We start from the raw sequence: 18,154 nt of genomic DNA on the forward strand, positions 1-18,154 counted from the left end.
ACTTTGTTCTTGCATTAGTCAATCAAGTATTGCATGCGAAATGACGCGTGATGTGACTTGCGTTAAATAGTCATGCACGGGCCAAAGTTGTCACAAGGTGTATGGCTAAGGCTAACCAAAACCAAACGATAGACGTATGCATCTTATTCTAAATTTTGCGTTGTTAAAGTTTGCATAAGCAAAATGATGTTAACGATCGATTAGCAGTGTTCTAATTGGCCTCATTGGAGGCATTGGGAAATCAGAACGAATTCTTGTCATTCTCTTCTGTTTTTGGGAAATCAAACGACGTCTTGCCTCATCGAGCCGTTAGGCATCATTCTAGTATCCAATTTTATGTCATGTTATTCTAAGGTTTGTTTGATGTAAGATGGTAGTTGCTAAAGTCTATATAATGATATGATTGCCTGATGAAATTGTCGAGGTTGGATATATTGTACTCCCCCAAGCAAAATGTATCGCAATTTCGGGATTGACTCAGCAAAAGAAGCATGAAAAATTGCAAGACAAGTGGCGATACAAGAGGCCAAAGGGTCAAGAAATTACAAGGCGTAATACCCAAAAAAGCCTTCAACTTTAGCATTTGTGACAATTATATCCAAAAAAAAAAATTCTCATAAAAGACCCTTAACTTTTACTTTTGTCCCAATTCTATCGGTCCGATACCAAAAAAACCCTCAACTTTAACACATGTCCCAGTTATATCGAAAACATTTTTTTGTCTCATAAAAAAACCTCAACTTTTACTTTTATCTCAACTTTACCACCGTCAGTCTTCCGTCCATAATCACCGTTTGTTAATCCTACTCGATTCGAGTTTTCTCTTCGAACTTACCAATGAATCTTCGAAATTTAGAAACAGTATATTTCAAGGACGAGGTTTTAGATCATTGATCCAAATATCTTCATATATGGCCATTTTTTGGGTTGTTGAGTGCCGAAGAGAATATGAAACATGCCGTTTTTAGTCAATTTATATCTCCCAGCAATATCTAGGGAAAGCAAACTACAAAAGAGAAGTTCATGAGTTTTTTCATGTCAGCTTTCATGAGGTGTAATTCATTAACAACATAAACATGCCACATAGGATTAACTAATTGTGATTATGGACGGAATGTTAACAATAGTAAAATTGGGACAAAAGTAGCAGTTTGAGATTTTTTATGAGACAAAAAAGAGTGTTGGATATAATTGGGACATATGCTAAAGTTATTTTTTCCGTACTAGGCCGGTAGAATTGAGACAAAAGCAAAAGTTTGGGGTAGAAATGGGACAAATGTAAAAGTTGAAGGTTTTTTATGAGACAAAAAAAAATTTGGGTTGAATTGTCTCAAATGCTATAAAGTTAAAGGTGTTTTTGGGTATTAGGCCGAAATTACAAGGAGTTGCAAGAAGTTATGAAAAGTTGTCGGTTCTTGGGCCCGAGGATTTTATGGTTGTCGTAATTAACCTCGAGAACAGACATGGATTGCTTTAGGTTTATTACCAAACAGAATGTTATTCACGTGCTCCCACGTAGCTAGATGGTGTTCACCTGGGAATTTTCAAGTAGGAGTATTACATTTCGCGCCCTAAACTTTCCGTATAGTAGAAAATTGTCCCGTGATGTTCCATGAACCCCTGATCTTTTGTAATTTGGTACAACCTTCCTCTGTAAAGATTGTAAAATGAGAAAATTGATTATAATTGAAGAAAGCTGAAAGGGAAAAGGGAAAGGAAACATATATTTCTAGGGATTAGACTTTATGAATATTCAAATTTTTTTTCCAATACCATAAGAGGACGATTGCAGTGAACTTCAAAAGATTTTGCAAATTTTTTTAAATGCAATAATATGTAGTCATGTGACAAAATAGTAAACGCAATCTCACCTTAGAAGGAAAATTTTGCCATCAAGTTCTAACCCGTGTTGCGTCGCGTGACATCACGTGATCAACTTTCGGGTGAGCACATGGCAGAGTCAGCGTTGAGGGGCATTAAAATCAGTGTTAAAAACATCGAAGCTGCAGAGGGAAATAAGAAAAAAGAAAAATTAAATGGAAAAAAAAAAAAAAATGTAGGGAAATTTTAAAACAATTATCTACATTAGCGCCGATCATGCTACGTAGGGCAGCCGATACCTGTGTCGCCGACGTCCGATCAAAATAGGCCGGAAGAACTATGCTAGCAAATCGTCAAAAGGTTTAGGATTAAATTTATCGTATTAAAATATTTATGACTAAATTGAAATATGTGCAACAAATTTATTATGACTGAATAATCGTCCGGAAACAAAAAGAGAAACAATGACATTTTATGTCCCGATGGAAGGCAATCATTGATATTGTGATTTGCTTGTTGCAGTTGAGTTGTTACGTTTAATTTTAGGATTATAATAAATATAAAAAAAAATTGTATGAACACTTAGCAGTTGAGAACCTTAGGATTCATATTTTGTAAAAGACGGCGTGGATTCTTTCGTTGACAAATAATCAAGCCAATGTATCAAAAGAGCACTTGTTAGACAATTATGTAATCGGGGCCCACAATCCTAGATCTATAGTTGCGTAGAAAGTGAGAAATATTCTCGTATGTAATTTGATCCCCAACTAACCTTAATAGGCTCGTGGTGACTCTTCTCGTGATAGAATTGCCACAGGCTTTATTGAAATAAAATTGAAAATCCCAAATGCCATGTGAGATAAGGGTTTGGGAGAATCCGTGACAAACGAAAATTGTAGGCCCATCTTCAGCATTACCTCTAAACCCGTAACGACAGCTTGGTAACTCCACCGGAGACTTAGTTAAAGACCGTATGAGAATTAGGTCTAGATAACTTGATTAATTGCCAATAAACATGTGTTTTATGTGGGTGTGTATTGGAGCGGTACTGTGACATAAACCGTAGTGTATGCCTTTATATGCCTTGACACTACACTTTGTAAGACTTGGATATCTTCACATTATGATTGATATTATAGGGAGGAACATATTATTTTTTATCACATAAAGTGTGGGAAAATTGTCCAAAAAAAACATAGATCTATTGCACTTTTGCGAATTTAGTCCTAAACCTTTCAATTTTTTCAATTGATTTATAAACCTTTCAACAATTTGCCAATTTTTAGTGCCATCGCCGGCACAAAAAAAGAACAAAAAAAAAAGATAAAATTACAAAAATACAAAATATTTTTAAATAAATTACAGAAATTGTACATGCCAGCTCCTGTTGTGCCACGTAAGACGTCCGGCTTTCCATGTTAGTGATTTTCTGCCAATATGACTCAACCGGCAAATTGTCAAAAGTTTTACGACTCAATTGGCAAAATTGAAATGTTTAGAACTGAATTGGCAAAAACGCAATATGTTTATGAATTTTTGGACAATTCTTCCCGAAAAGTATCTAACATATTTCATGCCTGTCCAACTATATACTACAAAAGCATAGACAAGGATGTTCGTCAGGCGGAGGACATTGTAAATCTCTTATCTACTAAGAGTATTCAATAGTGAAGAAAACGGAATAATGGAGGATGCTGTAACCTATTTCATTGACATTTGCACAAATAAAAACAGACATAAAAGTAGCGGCCCAACCTTTGTAACATAGAATAAAAGAAAAATCAACGTTAATATGAATTTACTGACTGAGAACCCTATGAGAGATGAGCCCTTTTTATACCCAGCTCCATTTTGTGCATTCCTCTGCACTGGACAAGAGAGAACACTATATCATCATAATGCCGAGTGCTTTGGCTACGCTGATTGCGACGGGACGACGTCGGCTGACGAGTGTAATAACTGCATGGATACCCTCTACGATGATGTCCAGGAGCTGTGCCCACGTAGTATCGGCGCACAGGTTGCGCTTCCCGGCTGTAACCTTAGGTATGAGGCAGTATCCGTTCGGGGGATAACCTAAGCTTCTATTTGAGAATATCCAATATCATAATGCGTCACGTTTTAGATAATCACTAGCCTAATAAGATTTCATCACACAGTGTGATATGAATACGGAATGAATGGCGTCGTTGGCGCCGGCGCCACTGGTCTTTGTATATGTTCGAACTCATTAATCATCGACAAGAATGGATGAATTTGATCGGACAATTTTTTGGGCTTGACCCCACTCGAAATTGGCAGTGTTTGATCTTGACGAGTACAAAGTTATGTCAAGTAAATAGAACATTAGTTTTCGACTAAACAAAATAGAAAATTAATTAAATTCAGAGAAGACGGCTTTCAATCTGAAACTTTTGTTAAAAACAAAAATCATGAAATGCCTATATTTGTTGTTCAAATGTACCGTAGGAGTACGGTATAACAAAGTGGCCGAATAGTAACCATAAAAATCAAGACCGTCATGGACCAACCAGATGAATGTACGGAAAAATATACATATACCGTCAATGTAGAGAAAATTGATATAAGCGGTGTCATCTACCCATGATTTGAGGATTATAACAACTCACTCTCTGAAATTATTACTGTATTGCAAAGAGGGTGTATGCTATAATTACGCCAATTATATACTTTCCTAAATCAATTTAAGTCAATTGATAAATTTGTCTCGTTCACGTTTGCTCCTCTTCAGACACATTTCAATTCTCTCCTTGCAACACGCAGGCATCTGTGCTCCTTCGCTAGAATAGTACTATAGAAGATCCCAAAGGAGTGCCTCGATTATAAGCAAGCAATATGTTTCCATTTTTACTTGGAATTTTACCGTACATGAGAAAATGCCTCTAAAAAATTCACCCCCCCCTCTCTCTCGCACCTTTTTCTCCTCAACGCCGACCATTCTTTTTCTTAAATAAATCAAGAGAATTTTGTTTATTCATTACGTATCGCATACCGCATATTTCGCAAGATATCCAAAAATTATCTTTGTGATCCATTGTCATGGATAACCAGATTATTCGTCAAAATCTTGCTAAATTAAAAAAATAAAAATAAAAAAATCGACATCATATGATTAGCAAAACGAATAGGAAAATGCTCCCCTGACAGTATTGTCAATGATGGTACATTTTCAACCGTAAATCCATAGTCATCACCGCATATTTTGCATAAAGCACTCATTGATTTGGAGTTCGTGTAGTAAAAATAACTAACAGATCTTTACAAACCGTCGACTAGCAGATTTTGAAAGAAATTGGAAGAATTTCCATAAGGAGGGAAAGAGAAATATATGAAGGGAACTCTGTTTTCATCCCAATATATATACCAAACTTATTCATTAAATAGAGAAGCAAAAACATCTCATCCAAAGAAGATACAACCAGGACTCTAACTTTAGTTGGAAATGAGAAAGATATTCTTTTGTCCCCATATCGAATGTAATATAGATTAAATTAAAATAAATAATTCTAGCAACTAAATCATAGCCATGATCATTACTGCCTTTGTCACGCCCCGGACTCATCGAGCACGACAACATCCCTTCCCGGTCGCTAAGTTGTGACGTCTCGAGACGCGTCACCGACCCATTTGTAATTTTATATTTCAATTAAGTGCATGCGGAAATGATTCACATCCCTAGACAAACATAATCGTAAGGATAGTCGGAAGAAAACCAGCAACCAACAAACATCAAAAGCTCTTTTTATTTAATTACTATTAACCCTAGGGAGATTACAATATATATAGGCCTATCACAAGGGCACTCCCTAGTAGACCACACATGCAAAAAGGGGTGGGGTGGTTGGGTTAACCTAACTTCACTATCAACAGGGGCAGCCCAAAAAGATAAGCATACAGTGCCTATCACCGCTATTGAACATAACCTGGGGGAGGCTTCGGGTCGGACTCCTCTTCATTAGCATCGAACTCCATACTATTCAGATTGGTCACCGGATCGTAAACAGCTCCGTCTAGAGGGTCAAGATTCATAGGATCCCAAATCTCTTCTCAAGTGCCGCTAGTAGGGGGTCCGTCGAAACCTCTAATCGGACCATACAAGTCATCTCTTTCCTTAAGAAACCACTCTAGAAACTCATGTGGTTGCCATAACTCAAACCCTTCATCAACCCGGACGGTTGTCAAATGCTTTTGATACCACCTATTCGATCCCACCGGATAATCCACCACTATCGTAGCCATGTCGATGGGCACACCAAAATGCATAAGCAATGGTGTACGATTCATACCCGAGGGTCTGAAAATATTTAAACACAACAACATTGAGATAAAACTCAGCAAGTTAACGACCTAAACCTCCATTAAGAGGTCAACTCAACTCGGATGCAACGTGAACCTACAAGGCAGCACAATATACACGAGTATGCCAACACACAAACATAGGCAACCTTACTTTGCCTTGGCACGTGCCTTGCACATTACAAACCACTGTGTACAATATAATGTAATAAATAAATAACAAAATCAGAACACTTGCCAGCGTCCTCATGCGCAGTACACTCAAGCGTGTCCCAATTATTACGACTACTCGTGCACGCCCGTCCTCACACCGGGGTTATCCCACTCTACCGGACAGTTATTCATTCGATCAATTACAGCCGGTCGAGGGCACGCCCGTCTTCATGGGGGGGGTCTTCCGGCTCATTCAGGTAGTTATCCATTCTATCAATACGGCCGATCGAGGACACGTCCGTCCTCATATGAGGTTCTTATAGTTTATTCGGGTATTTATTCATTTTAATGCAACTCTCATGCCAAAAATGCAGTAAATAAATCACATGTGATTACATATACATAATTAAATCACTAAACTTGGCATTCTTCCCTATCCGAATGTCCTTGCCCTATTTAACTCATAAAATTTGATATATAAACCCGACACCTCGGGGTTTACCGTTCATATGACCATAATTCTTTCTTTGAATATTTCCGTTCAATTTATTTAACTATACAAGCCAATTTATATGGTTGTTCCCAACGTCGATATCACAATTCAATATTAAAAACTACACAAAAATACTAACGAAATATTAATATTTAATTTCTGATAATTAATTTATTTAATAATAAAGTATTAATTATCAAATAGTTAAACAGCTTATCGCCTAAATAGCGATAACTTATCACTAATTAACGATAGCCTATCACCTAAATAGTGATAGCTTAATGCTCAATCCTCGATAGCTTATCATCGAAACATTGATAGCTTATCATCGAATTATGATAACTTATCACCGATAACTCCGATAGCTTATCGTATAAACCGCCGATAGCTATAGCATTCTTGATAGCCTATCAAGTCCACTTATCGCCTATCAAGATAACTTATCAACTAATTCCTAATTAATTAGCACTAAGTATACTTAGCCTAATCTAATCTCATCCTAATAAAGTTTAACATACTAATCAAGGGATTAAGGTGAAAACTCACCTAAAAACAATTCCGAAGACACAGGCACCACGGTGGCGGCGAGGGCTACACATGACTCGGTCCATAAATGACACAGAACAACAATGGACGGCTGGACAGCAGCAACACAGAACCGGTGTGGGCTGTTTTGCTCAGCGGGGCTCGTACCTGCGGCGGAAATGGCTTGAACGGGTGGAGCGGCGACGGGAGGCCACGGCGGTGCTCGTTGGTGGTTCCGGTTGGCAAGACAGCAGCAAAAAGGATCCAAGGTGGTGTTGGTGGTGGCTGGCCGAGAGGAATGAGAGAGGGGAGGGCGGCGGTTGGAGGAGACAGAGTGAGTGAGTCCAACAAATATCGAATGAACAGAAGGAGAAATGCAATAGGGTAGAGAGATGGGTAGCGTCTCTCTTATACGTTTTTTCTAAGGGTTTGATAAGGTCAGACTTATTTGGGTGGATGAAGGTTTCCATCTTTGACTTTTTGGGTTGATGACTTTCGATTTCGTTTCTTTGCGCGAAGAGAGAGAGAGAGAGAGACTGTGTCATTTTTGGTGGGAGCGTTTGGAACTGATATGTAATTGAGTTCCGGCAAGAAAATTCAACTAAGCATTTTAGGTTTATGTTTAGGTTTACGTTTATGAAATCCTTTTAAAAGAATAATAATTGTTCGGTCCAGTCCAAGCGGTCCAATCCTCCGGGAACCGGGAAGTGGACCAATCATAATTGGAACTGGGAAATAGAGCGGAACCCCTGGCAATCTGACCAGTCACATACAGATGGTTCTCAATTTGATCGGTCCATTATTCTCGGCCCTAGAATGCACAACACGAAAAATGGACAACACATAAGTACTCTTCCTAATGCTAAAGATATGCAGATGGTGCCTAAAGAATGGGATTTGCCAAAGTCTCGAAGGAGTTGGCCTTGGCACATAACAAATCCATTATTTCACCAAGAAAAATAGCTTATATACCGCCCGTGTAAAGAAAAATTTACATGTCCGACCAAAAAAGAAAAAAGAAATTTACACAAAAGGCCTCATCTACTCTTAAATTGCTCACTATATCCAATCATATGGTTTATAAAATTAGGAAAATGCTTTCACTATCAGGGACGCTACAATCTTAATTGTAAATCCATACATCATCACCACGTGTTTTATATAAAGCACTCATTGATTGAGAGATCGTATTGATCGAAATAACCGACAATACTATCACACTATCAGGCCAACAGCTTCAATAAAATTACCGGTGCAAAAACATTTTTTTCACATTACTAGTGTATGCTACTGAAAACTATGGCTGCTCTTTCATAAATTAACATTTGTATATCGCGTTATTGACGGAAGTATATCATATGCTACAACAGGCACAAGCAGCTGTGGTGGTCCTTCTTAAAACTAGAGGCAGAAATACGAGACTTCAAACATACACGTACATTCATATCCATAGATGAGGCTAAAATTTGCTTTTCAGCGTGAGCTCATACTGAATCAGCTTCGAGAAAACATCCATGGCGTCACGAGGAAGCCCCAGAGACACGACCAAGTTGTCGCTCTCCCTGCTCTGGGAAGCAACCAAGATGACGTTGTTGGGGACGGTTGCCGGCGCCACTTGGAAGGGCCTCCCGAACCCGAAATCCATCTTGTAGAAAGGGAGCCGACTCCACTTGCTAATGCAGCAAGTGTTGCCCTCGCAATCAACCCCGACCCTGTTCAGCTCGACGTGGTCGATGGCCGACCTTATGTAGGTCTCGGTGACGGACTGGAGCCCCTCATGCACGGTCCGGACAGCGAATGAGAACGGCTTGCGGGTCAATTCACCCGCGCTGCACTCGGCACAGGACCAGGCAATGCCGTTCCCGAAGTAGCCGCTCGGCAGCGGGGGGTCGAACTTGGGCCGACCGTCGACCGCAGTGAGAAGCTTGGTCGTCTCGTGAGGACTGATTCCGAGAGCTTTGGTTCGCGAAATCCACGCGAGCGCCGATATGACTTCGAAGGTCGTAGGGACTGTGGAAGAGCCGTTCTGGGTTGCGATTGTTGACGATTTCTTGAGCTGAATGAGAGTGTGTGGATTGAAGCAGAATGATCTGTAAACAAGGGGCTTGGTTTGGGGGCTGACTGCACGTTTGGACCGCTGATCTCTCGGAGCATACTCGTGGTGAGGAAGATCGACACGTGGCGGTCGCCTCGGGCACAACACCGATCGATCGAGAAAGGGAAGAACCGATGGCGGCTTGGCTCGAGCCAGGTCAGTCCAGCAAGTTATGAAGTCCGTGAGGGCTTTACCGTCGACGAGGACGTGATTCATGACAACGCCGACGACGATCCCTCCGCACTTGAATGTCGTCACCTGGATCACACGATATGCTACACTCAGGTCATAACTTCTCCTAACATTACTCTTCTAAGTGAAAAGAACAAAAAAGAAAAATTACCTGCACCGTCAGCAAAGGTACTTCCAGTATGGTTGGGGCTCCGTCGCTGTGCTTCACGAGTTTTCGCAGCGTGGTGGGATCGACGGCGCTGATATCGTCCAGCACTCCGATGTCAGAGGCCGACACCGCTTCGACGAACGGGACGCCTTCTCCAGTGCATTTCACGGCCATTCTCCCGTCGTTCCCCACGACGAGTCTGCCTGCAAATGGATAGAACTTGACCAATACCTCGGCCAGCGACTCTCTCATCGTCTCCACCGCGGATTTACGCCTTCCCCTCCCTTCGCCTTCGAAGGCGAACACGATCTCGATCACGTAAGGGAAGGTCTGGTCGAGGTTCGAGAGAGCGTAGAGCCCGCCAAATGTCTCCCTCGCCGGAGAAACATTTACCGCATTCGCAATCTTCACGTTGAGTTTTCGCGTAGCTCCGATGTTTCTTGGCTTCTCATTTCCTGCTGCTTTGCACATAATAATACAAGTTAAACTTAATTATTTGTAGGCTTTGGTGATAAAGGGGTAATGTGCATGTAGTTTGTCAAATCTATAGGTGCATATTGATTCACAATGCACATACTACGGACCTTCCTTGCTTTCACTCTCAAATGGCTCAAATGTCCCTCTGAGAATTGCGATGCCCATCCTGCGGATAACATTGATGAAAACGTAGGAAAATCAATTAATTAATCGACGAAAAATATTTTTATTATCGATAACAATCTATATCTAGACATTTTCATTGATAATGATAACATTTTCATTACATTCATTTTACTAAGCGATCATCTTAAAGAAAAATTTCTCTGCGCTGTTGGTTTTCTAAGAAAAAAAAGCATCCATAAATTAGTCGCCGAGCTTTGATTTTTATTATCGGCACCGAGCTTTCGTTTCTTCACAATTGATGGCAATTTGACTAGGGATCTGACCAGCTTTCTAGTCGAATGCCAACTCGACAGAGACACAACCAATTTTTTCGTACATGATAAAATTGACAATGTAACAGTTTTTTGCCGATTGTAAGACTAAAAACCTATTTTGAAAATAAAAAAAAATAAACAATAATTATTTAAAAATTATTATGGGATCCACTCTTTTATGAATTTGTGACTCGCAATATACTGTTATTCTCACAGTTATCCAAAGATTGTTATGCTAATAAAACACTTTTTATAAATATCACAACAAAGGGAATATTTAAAATCTTGTCAACATTTGACTATAAAAGAAAATCTCTAGTTAAAATTCATCAAACTTGAATGTGCAAGAGAGAAAGGGCACATACCTGAAGAATTTCGACAGTGGAAGCGTCGAATGTCTGAGTAAAAACAGTTGGAGAATGCCTCGTATTTATAGGTGCGACGGTTGACGGACGGGGTCTTCATGGCCAAGCCATAGGTCAACCAAAGAAGAATCGGCTCCATGTATTAATATATTTTAATGCAAAATGAGTTAGTAAGGGAAATTGACATTGATGACCCAATTCCACTTTGACTCCTCCTGGTATTATAAAATTGGAAAAACCCACGAATATAAGCAGAAATGAAATAGTTACTAATATTACGGGCACGACAAGGAACCCTTTTTTTAATCCCATATTGAGGCTCCATTTTTTTTTTTCAAAGAATGAATAGTTTGAAAATTCTTTCCAGAAAAACGATCGCTCACGAACATATTTAGACATAGATTGTTGTCGATAATGAAAATATCTTCTGTTGACTAATTATTTTAAACGAGACAATCGAATATTTAGGAGAATATATGCTTGAATCATTTATTTTCGCCGAAACAAAAGGAATCTGGACATATAACATATAATCCACGCCTTGCACGGTATTAATTCTTCTCTTTTCTAAGTGATCTATATTGCAAAAGACAAAACAAAGGGAAAAGTAAGCAAAAAGAATTAATTTATTAATAGAAAGGGAAACGAAATTCTCTTCTTTAACCTCCATGGATGTGAATGTCACCACGTATTTGAAAAACCTTAATTGGTTTTTCACATTCTTGGTGCTCCGATGGAATCCGAGTATTACCATTGTAAAAAGCTAGAGGTTTTCTTTTGGCACTCTGGTGGAGCCAGCTTTAACGCACCATGCAATCCCAGGGTCCATAGGTTTCAATTCAAAAATGTCAAAACCAAGTTGTTGTCGGCTCAATACCCTTGAGAAAAACCAATTTTAAATCAAGTTTCAATTTCGCCCGAAATTTTTCTCTTTTTTTTGTCTCATCAAAAAGCACCAACTTTAATCAGTACCTAAATTCGCGTCTCAATTCTGGCCGGAACTTTTTATTGTCTTATAGAAAAAGCTCCAATTTTGAGTCGGCACATAAATTTTATCTCTCATCAAGTTTCTAGCCAATAATGCCGTTAAAGATTCCAATCATTCCACCCGTACTTGGTGAAAACTTGACAGGATTAGATTTGGATACCAACTAAATAATTGTGCTTTTATATTAGACAACGAAAAGTTCATATTAGAATTAGGACTCGATCTAAAGTTTTTTTTAAGAAAAACAAAATTGTTTAGGCCAAAATTGGGAATCAAGCTAATCCGGTGCCTCTTTACAAAACGAAAAAAAAATAAGTTTCGACCAAAAATGGGACCGGACCTCATGTTGATGCTTTTTAACAGAATTAAACTATTAATTATTGATAACTTATCCCTCAGTCCATTAGTGAACTGTCTCCTCAAGGATTATAAAAGATGTTTCACCCGAAATATACTTGTTATTGTTTCGACTCATAGTCCCCAAAAATGACTGCAGTCTTATTTGTCAAAGAACAATAGAATACATTATAAAAAATTAATTAGTCAGCTGGATATTCGGTAATAAAAAAACTCTTTAATTGATAGTTTGGTGCTGCTAAGAATAACAAAGTTGCGAAAATAGGTATTTTTGGTCAAGAAAATTGGGTATTAAATCCAATAAGATATTTTTTTCCATTTATCAGAATTTAATTCGACACCTAAGCTTCGAGACTATACTTGAGCTCAAGACCTTGGCACCGAGCTCGGAACCCGACGGCCGGAGCCAAGACCTCAGCAACCTAACTCAGAGACCACGAATGCCTGGATCGGGACCCTAATTTGGTTTTTAATAACAAGTGATTTGCCACCAATTTTAAAGTCCATGCAGGATTTGGTTTGTGACTTCATGTTTGCTTTGCTTCACACGAGGACAGCATGAGTTGCATCTGTGTACCCTTCATCCCCACATCATCCTACCAATCATTAACAGCTTGCCTGAAAATAGGCTTCTGATTCAGTTAAGAATCAGCTGTTTTTCCTTTTTTTAACCAACAATCAAAACCCTTCTCTTCATGGATTATTCACAAAATCACTATCAATTATATTATGGCATTAATTAATTTCACAGATACATCATTTATTGTATATTGTTTCGTATGTGAGGCGCAACTGCATATCATCTTAAATTTGTATCGAAAGTACAAGAACTTTGTTAGCATAACAGTGTGACTTTAAGAATAATATTATATTATGGGCCTCAAATTCTTGAATGATTTTTGACCAAAAAAATTTCTTGAAGTAATATTTGACGAAAAAAAATTAAAGGAATGAACCCCATAATAATTTTTAATTATTTATTATTTATTATTTAGTTCAAAATAGACTGTTGATCTCAAAGTATATTAAATAATGTCTCATATTCATTTCTCAAAGTATAACTGAACAATAAAATTTTCTAAAAATGTAATCAAGTCTTAGAACTTATCAAATTAATGCAATCAAGTTCCTCTATTAACTCCATCCAATTTAGTTAAAGGAAAACATTGATGTGTTTTTTTTTTTTTTTAGACTTTCTTAAGACACGGGAAGTTAATGTAGGTCCCACCAAGAAAATTAAAAAGGATAAAAGGATAAAAAAAAATGGTGGTGCTATTTCCACCTCCATTTCGTCTAATCCACTCTTTTTTTTTCGATCAAATGACTGAAATACCCTTCTCTCTTCAATTCATTGTTTCTTTTTTTATTAGCCCAACTGACATAACTGCCTTTATTTCTATTTTCTCTCTTAAATTATCAATTTCACAAAATAAATGTCAAATTACATCCAATAAAATATCATCTTATCATGCATCATATTATCATTTTGCCTAGAGAAAGTTGTTATTTTTTAATTTATGTTATCATTAATTGTACAAGAAATTTCTAGTTATAACTTCTTATGAAAACATAATTAACTACCTATTTTTTTTATGAAATTGTTTGAGGGAAACTTTATTTCAAAATTGAAATATAAAATTCATTCTAATTATCTAATAGATTTTGACCTTGTGAGTGATTTTTCGGAATAAATTTGTAGGTTTGTAAAGTTAAACATAGCTGATTTGTGTTTTCTTTTGAGCTATTCACATTTTAATAAGAATTGCAAGATGGAGTTGAAAATTTATTCATATACTTTGCACTGTCAAACTCGCATTAGATTTTTTTTAGGGGAAAGTTTTAAGCATATTATAAATTTTTTTATCTACTTGCTATGAGATTAAATTTACGATTGACATTAATTACTTTCCATATAATAGGAGTTGAACATAAAGAAGTTTCATGTTTTTTCTTTTATGTGTTTATTATTTGTTAATATTTAGATATGATCTACATATAATATGTTTGATATTTGATCATGCTTTTAACAAAATTAACCTTTTCCATATTTTGATCAATTTTTCTTTTCGATTTTTTATCAAGATCAACTAAATAATTAAACCGAATTTTAATTTTCTACTTTGAAATATAGTTGCACTCACACTATTCGGAAAAAAGGCAATTAATTTTGTATTCATAAGCTGCCATAAATAGAAATTTCTTGTGAATGAAAATATGAGACCAAAAATTAAAATTGACAGCATTCTCTAGGCAAAATGATCATAAGATTGAATTGTGAAATTAATGTGAGAGATGACAGAAATAAATGCAGTTTTGGGGATTAACCTAATTCAAAAAATAGAAATAATAAATTGAAGAGAGAGATGAGGGTATTTCGCTAAGTCAACACCGCAAAAAAAAATTAGAAAATGAAAAAGGATAAGAAAGGCAAACTTTTCATCTTCTTGGTCGAGCTCACATTACCCGACTAAGTGCATAATAAGTCCTAAAACTAATCCAGAAAAAAAAAAAAAAAAAGTGTCATTCCGTTGACTCCATTCAATTTGACTAACGAAAAAGGCCCTTGCTAACCAGAGGTCAAATGCGAGCCACGAGTTTGTGGCTGGCAAATAATGATAACTAAAAGAAAAGAAATCGTGAAAAAAAAGTAATAACAAGCATAACACGGTTAGTATCGTGTGACCGTCAAGTAAGAGTCCACCAAGGAAAAATGCGGACGAGGCTAGTTTCTTATTATTAAAAAACACGTGACTTTTTTGTTCTTCTTTATTTTGTTTTATTTTTTTTTATTTTTTTCTCTTTTCTTCTTCCTTTCCTCGGGGGCGCCCTTCATCTTCTTCAAGTTGCTGCACCTAGGAGAAGAAGCAATGAGGGTGATGCCCTCTGTCGGCGATGACTTGGGTAACAGCGCGATCTCTTAACGAACTGCAGTTTGGATTCTCGGTGTAATCAAGAAATCCAGGGCCCAGAACCAGAAAAATCATATTTGTCATCGCACATTAGTGAATGCATTAGGAGACATGAATCTGGTCAACAACATTTACAAAAGGAAGAGCTTCAAATGCTTGATGAACTCCTTGGGCTTCTCCAAGTTCACGGCATGCCCTGCATTCTTGATCACCACCAGTTCAGCATTGTCCCCAATGTGCCTGACCCGATGTGAGCGCATTAGCGTCAGAGATGAACGAATCATCGTATGCGTCGGCAATATCATACGTCGAGGAAAAAAGGAAAAACAGAAATGGGGAAAAGGGAAGGAGATAGTTTCAAATAAATTGAAGCTTCACCTTTTTAATCTGTGACCCAGCTCCAGGGGGAATATCTGATCTTGCTCTCCCCATACCAACAATGTGGGCTGCTCCAAATTTGGGAAGCATGCACAGGAAAACAATGTTTAGCAGTTTGATTCAGATAAATTCATGTGGAGAGGAAATGAAGAAATCATGATTCTATGATCTTCGCAAAGCTATAAGACAGAGTGAATTTTATCGAGAGTCAAATGAACGTCCTTCATGCTTTCAAACATGTCACTCGGAGTTTCAATCTTTTTTTTGTCAATCAGATGGTTCGGTCTTGCTATCACTTTGGATCGGATCACTTCCACCGACTCCTGAAAACACGTGGAGAACATTTTCTTGGTGATTACCATAATGATCATGGTGACAACCCATCACAGGGCGGCCGGAAAATCGAAGTTACAAACTCTACAGCAGACAGATTGAGGATGGGAATTGTCACACTTCTCTTGGAAGCCTAGGTCACAAAGGACAAAATGCACCAGTATATGTTTCCTCGCATTCATCTTAACACAATCCATATTCCAGACTCCAGAGCAGATTAGCATTTGCATGAATTGAATTTTGCTGCACTTGAGTAAAATTTGAAAGAAGATGAACCTGTCTGATTTTTGGTAGATTCGACTGTCCTCGATCTTTGAGGATCTCTTGGATCAATTCTCCTTTCTCTTCAACAAACTCTGAACACATGACCTGTACAAATTCAACTCTCTCAAGAGCATACGAACCCTTGTTTATGCAAATCTACGTAGACTTTTTAACCAGATGTTAGTGCCGGTTCGAGGACGTCGACCAAGATTGGAACCTACCTTGATGAAATCACTTAGGAAAAAAGAGGGAACACCTGTGGCGGGCCGGACAAAGGAGACTCGCATCAATTCCCTAAGCTTCTCGGGCGTCTGCGGCATCAAAACCTGCTTCGCCTCCTCCAAACTCTTGACCGGGAACAATCCCGCCTTCAGGTCCTCCTCCTCCAAGCACACCCCGGTGCAGCACAACACCAACCGGTCCAATGCCTGCGGGTACTGCACGGCCATGCTGTACGCCACGAACCCGCCGTAGCTTATCCCAACCATGCTCATCCTCTCCACGCCCTGCAAACCCATCAACCTCATCAGGCATCGTGCCTGGAACGACTCGGTCCGATCAGGGAGCGACGTGTAAGACCGGCCAAAGAAGATCAGGTCCGGCACGTACACGTTGAACCTCGGGGTGAAGTGGTGAAGGGCCTCTGCGTATTGCCACATCGCATTCGCGCCAAACCCGTGGACTAGGACGAGGTTAGGCTTGGATGGTTTGCGGAATTTGGGGACCCAGCAGTGCATGATCGTCCCGTCCCCGAGGCCGGTCGACACGGAGCGAAGGCCTGATTTCGTGAACCAGTAGCGGTAGAACCAATCCCTAGATGCGGTGAAGCTGAAGCATTTCGACATGCTTGGAGATTTCCTTGACATTGGACGGTCAATCCGAACTACAAAGTGTATTATTTGATCCTGGTTTCGCGCTTCTAACTTCAAATTCGCAAGAGAGATAATGATTTCTTCATGGCCACAAGAATTGGTGTTTCAACAAGACTGGAAATTTGTTGGGATAAAAGTTAGAATTTGGAATGGAAAAAGATTAGGATGTGAGGCAAGAACTTGGTCTTTAGAAAATTCGCTCTGCGTTGGAGGCCCTAGGACCAAAAGACCAAACACCAATCTAGGATTTTACAGCAAAAAGTATCTCTCACAACCAGGAGTTAATGTCCAAAATAGACTAGCCACAACTTGTTTCCTAATTTCTGGAGCTGTCATTAATATTTGACAATTTCTTACTTCATCCATTTTGGCAAGAAACTGAATTCTTGTCTTCCCACATGATTAAGATGTTATCCAACCCTGTTCGATTTAATTTAAATGAATATGCAACCCAACAACAATATCTTTGGAGAATTATCCAAAACTTCTAAACATGTTACAATTATGTCAATTCAATCCTAAACCTTTTATTATTATCAATTCAGTCCTAAACCTTTTACATTTGTTATTTAAATGAATATGCTACCCACTGCACAAAGATCTCTCTAGCAAATCTTAAGACCTTTTAAACCAAGTAAAATTCCCGATTACTTGTACAACAAAACCATTTGTAGTTTCAATTTCATGGGGTGAAAATTTTCTATTTAGTTGGTTTTTGAAACTTGATTGGTGATGTTAGGTTAGGCCTTAATAAAATGTTTGACTGTTTAGAGCTGTGTTTGGAGATCACGCCAAAAGCAGAAATTCCACCATGCTGAGAATAGCTGGAGTAAAAGCAGCAGCTCAAGAAGCAACTTTTATGGTTGAAAATCAGAATGTTGGATTGCTAAACACAAGCCACAAAGCCCAGACACAAAATGCCTCTTTTAAGTTGTATCCTCAAAGGATGAATCCACTGGAGACTATAAAACCAAGCATCAAGGAGTGCATCTAAAGGACACTAATCATTATTGAAGGGCACTGATAA

At 38.4% G+C, this 18,154-nt stretch overlaps 2 protein-coding genes across 3 annotated transcripts; both read right to left on the bottom strand.

Annotated features, from left to right (window-relative positions):
* Positions 1–8,092: 8,092 nt before the first annotated feature.
* Positions 8,093–10,257, bottom strand: LOC115755170 (omega-hydroxypalmitate O-feruloyl transferase-like). 2 transcript variants are annotated; one of them, XR_007198282.1, is made up of 3 exons: positions 9,748–10,257; positions 8,708–9,662; positions 8,093–8,276 (listed from the first exon to the last, which is right to left on the bottom strand). XR_007198282.1 is itself a non-coding variant. In XM_030694478.2 (2 exons), exons 1-2 carry the CDS (start codon positions 10,213–10,215, stop codon positions 8,769–8,771), a joined length of 1,362 nt encoding a protein of 453 aa, XP_030550338.2. In that variant the 5' UTR covers positions 10,216–10,257; the 3' UTR covers positions 8,702–8,768. The 2 variants fall into 2 exon arrangements, 1 of the variants encoding a protein (XP_030550338.2); XM_030694478.2 differs by lacking the exon at positions 8,093–8,276 and having other exon boundaries at positions 8,702–9,662.
* Positions 10,258–15,341: 5,084 nt separating this feature from the next.
* On the bottom strand, positions 15,342–17,337 carry LOC115755153 (monoacylglycerol lipase ABHD6-like). The gene is made up of 4 exons (XM_030694463.2): positions 16,477–17,337; positions 16,268–16,360; positions 15,659–15,726; positions 15,342–15,520 (listed from the first exon to the last, which is right to left on the bottom strand). Exons 1-4 carry the CDS (start codon positions 17,119–17,121, stop codon positions 15,412–15,414), a joined length of 915 nt encoding a protein of 304 aa, XP_030550323.1. The 5' UTR covers positions 17,122–17,337; the 3' UTR covers positions 15,342–15,411.
* Between the last annotated feature and the right edge of the window lie 817 nt (positions 17,338–18,154).

This window comes from Rhodamnia argentea, chromosome 5 (assembly GCF_020921035.1).
Source record: "Rhodamnia argentea isolate NSW1041297 chromosome 5, ASM2092103v1, whole genome shotgun sequence".
NCBI lineage: Eukaryota > Viridiplantae > Streptophyta > Magnoliopsida > Myrtales > Myrtaceae > Rhodamnia > Rhodamnia argentea.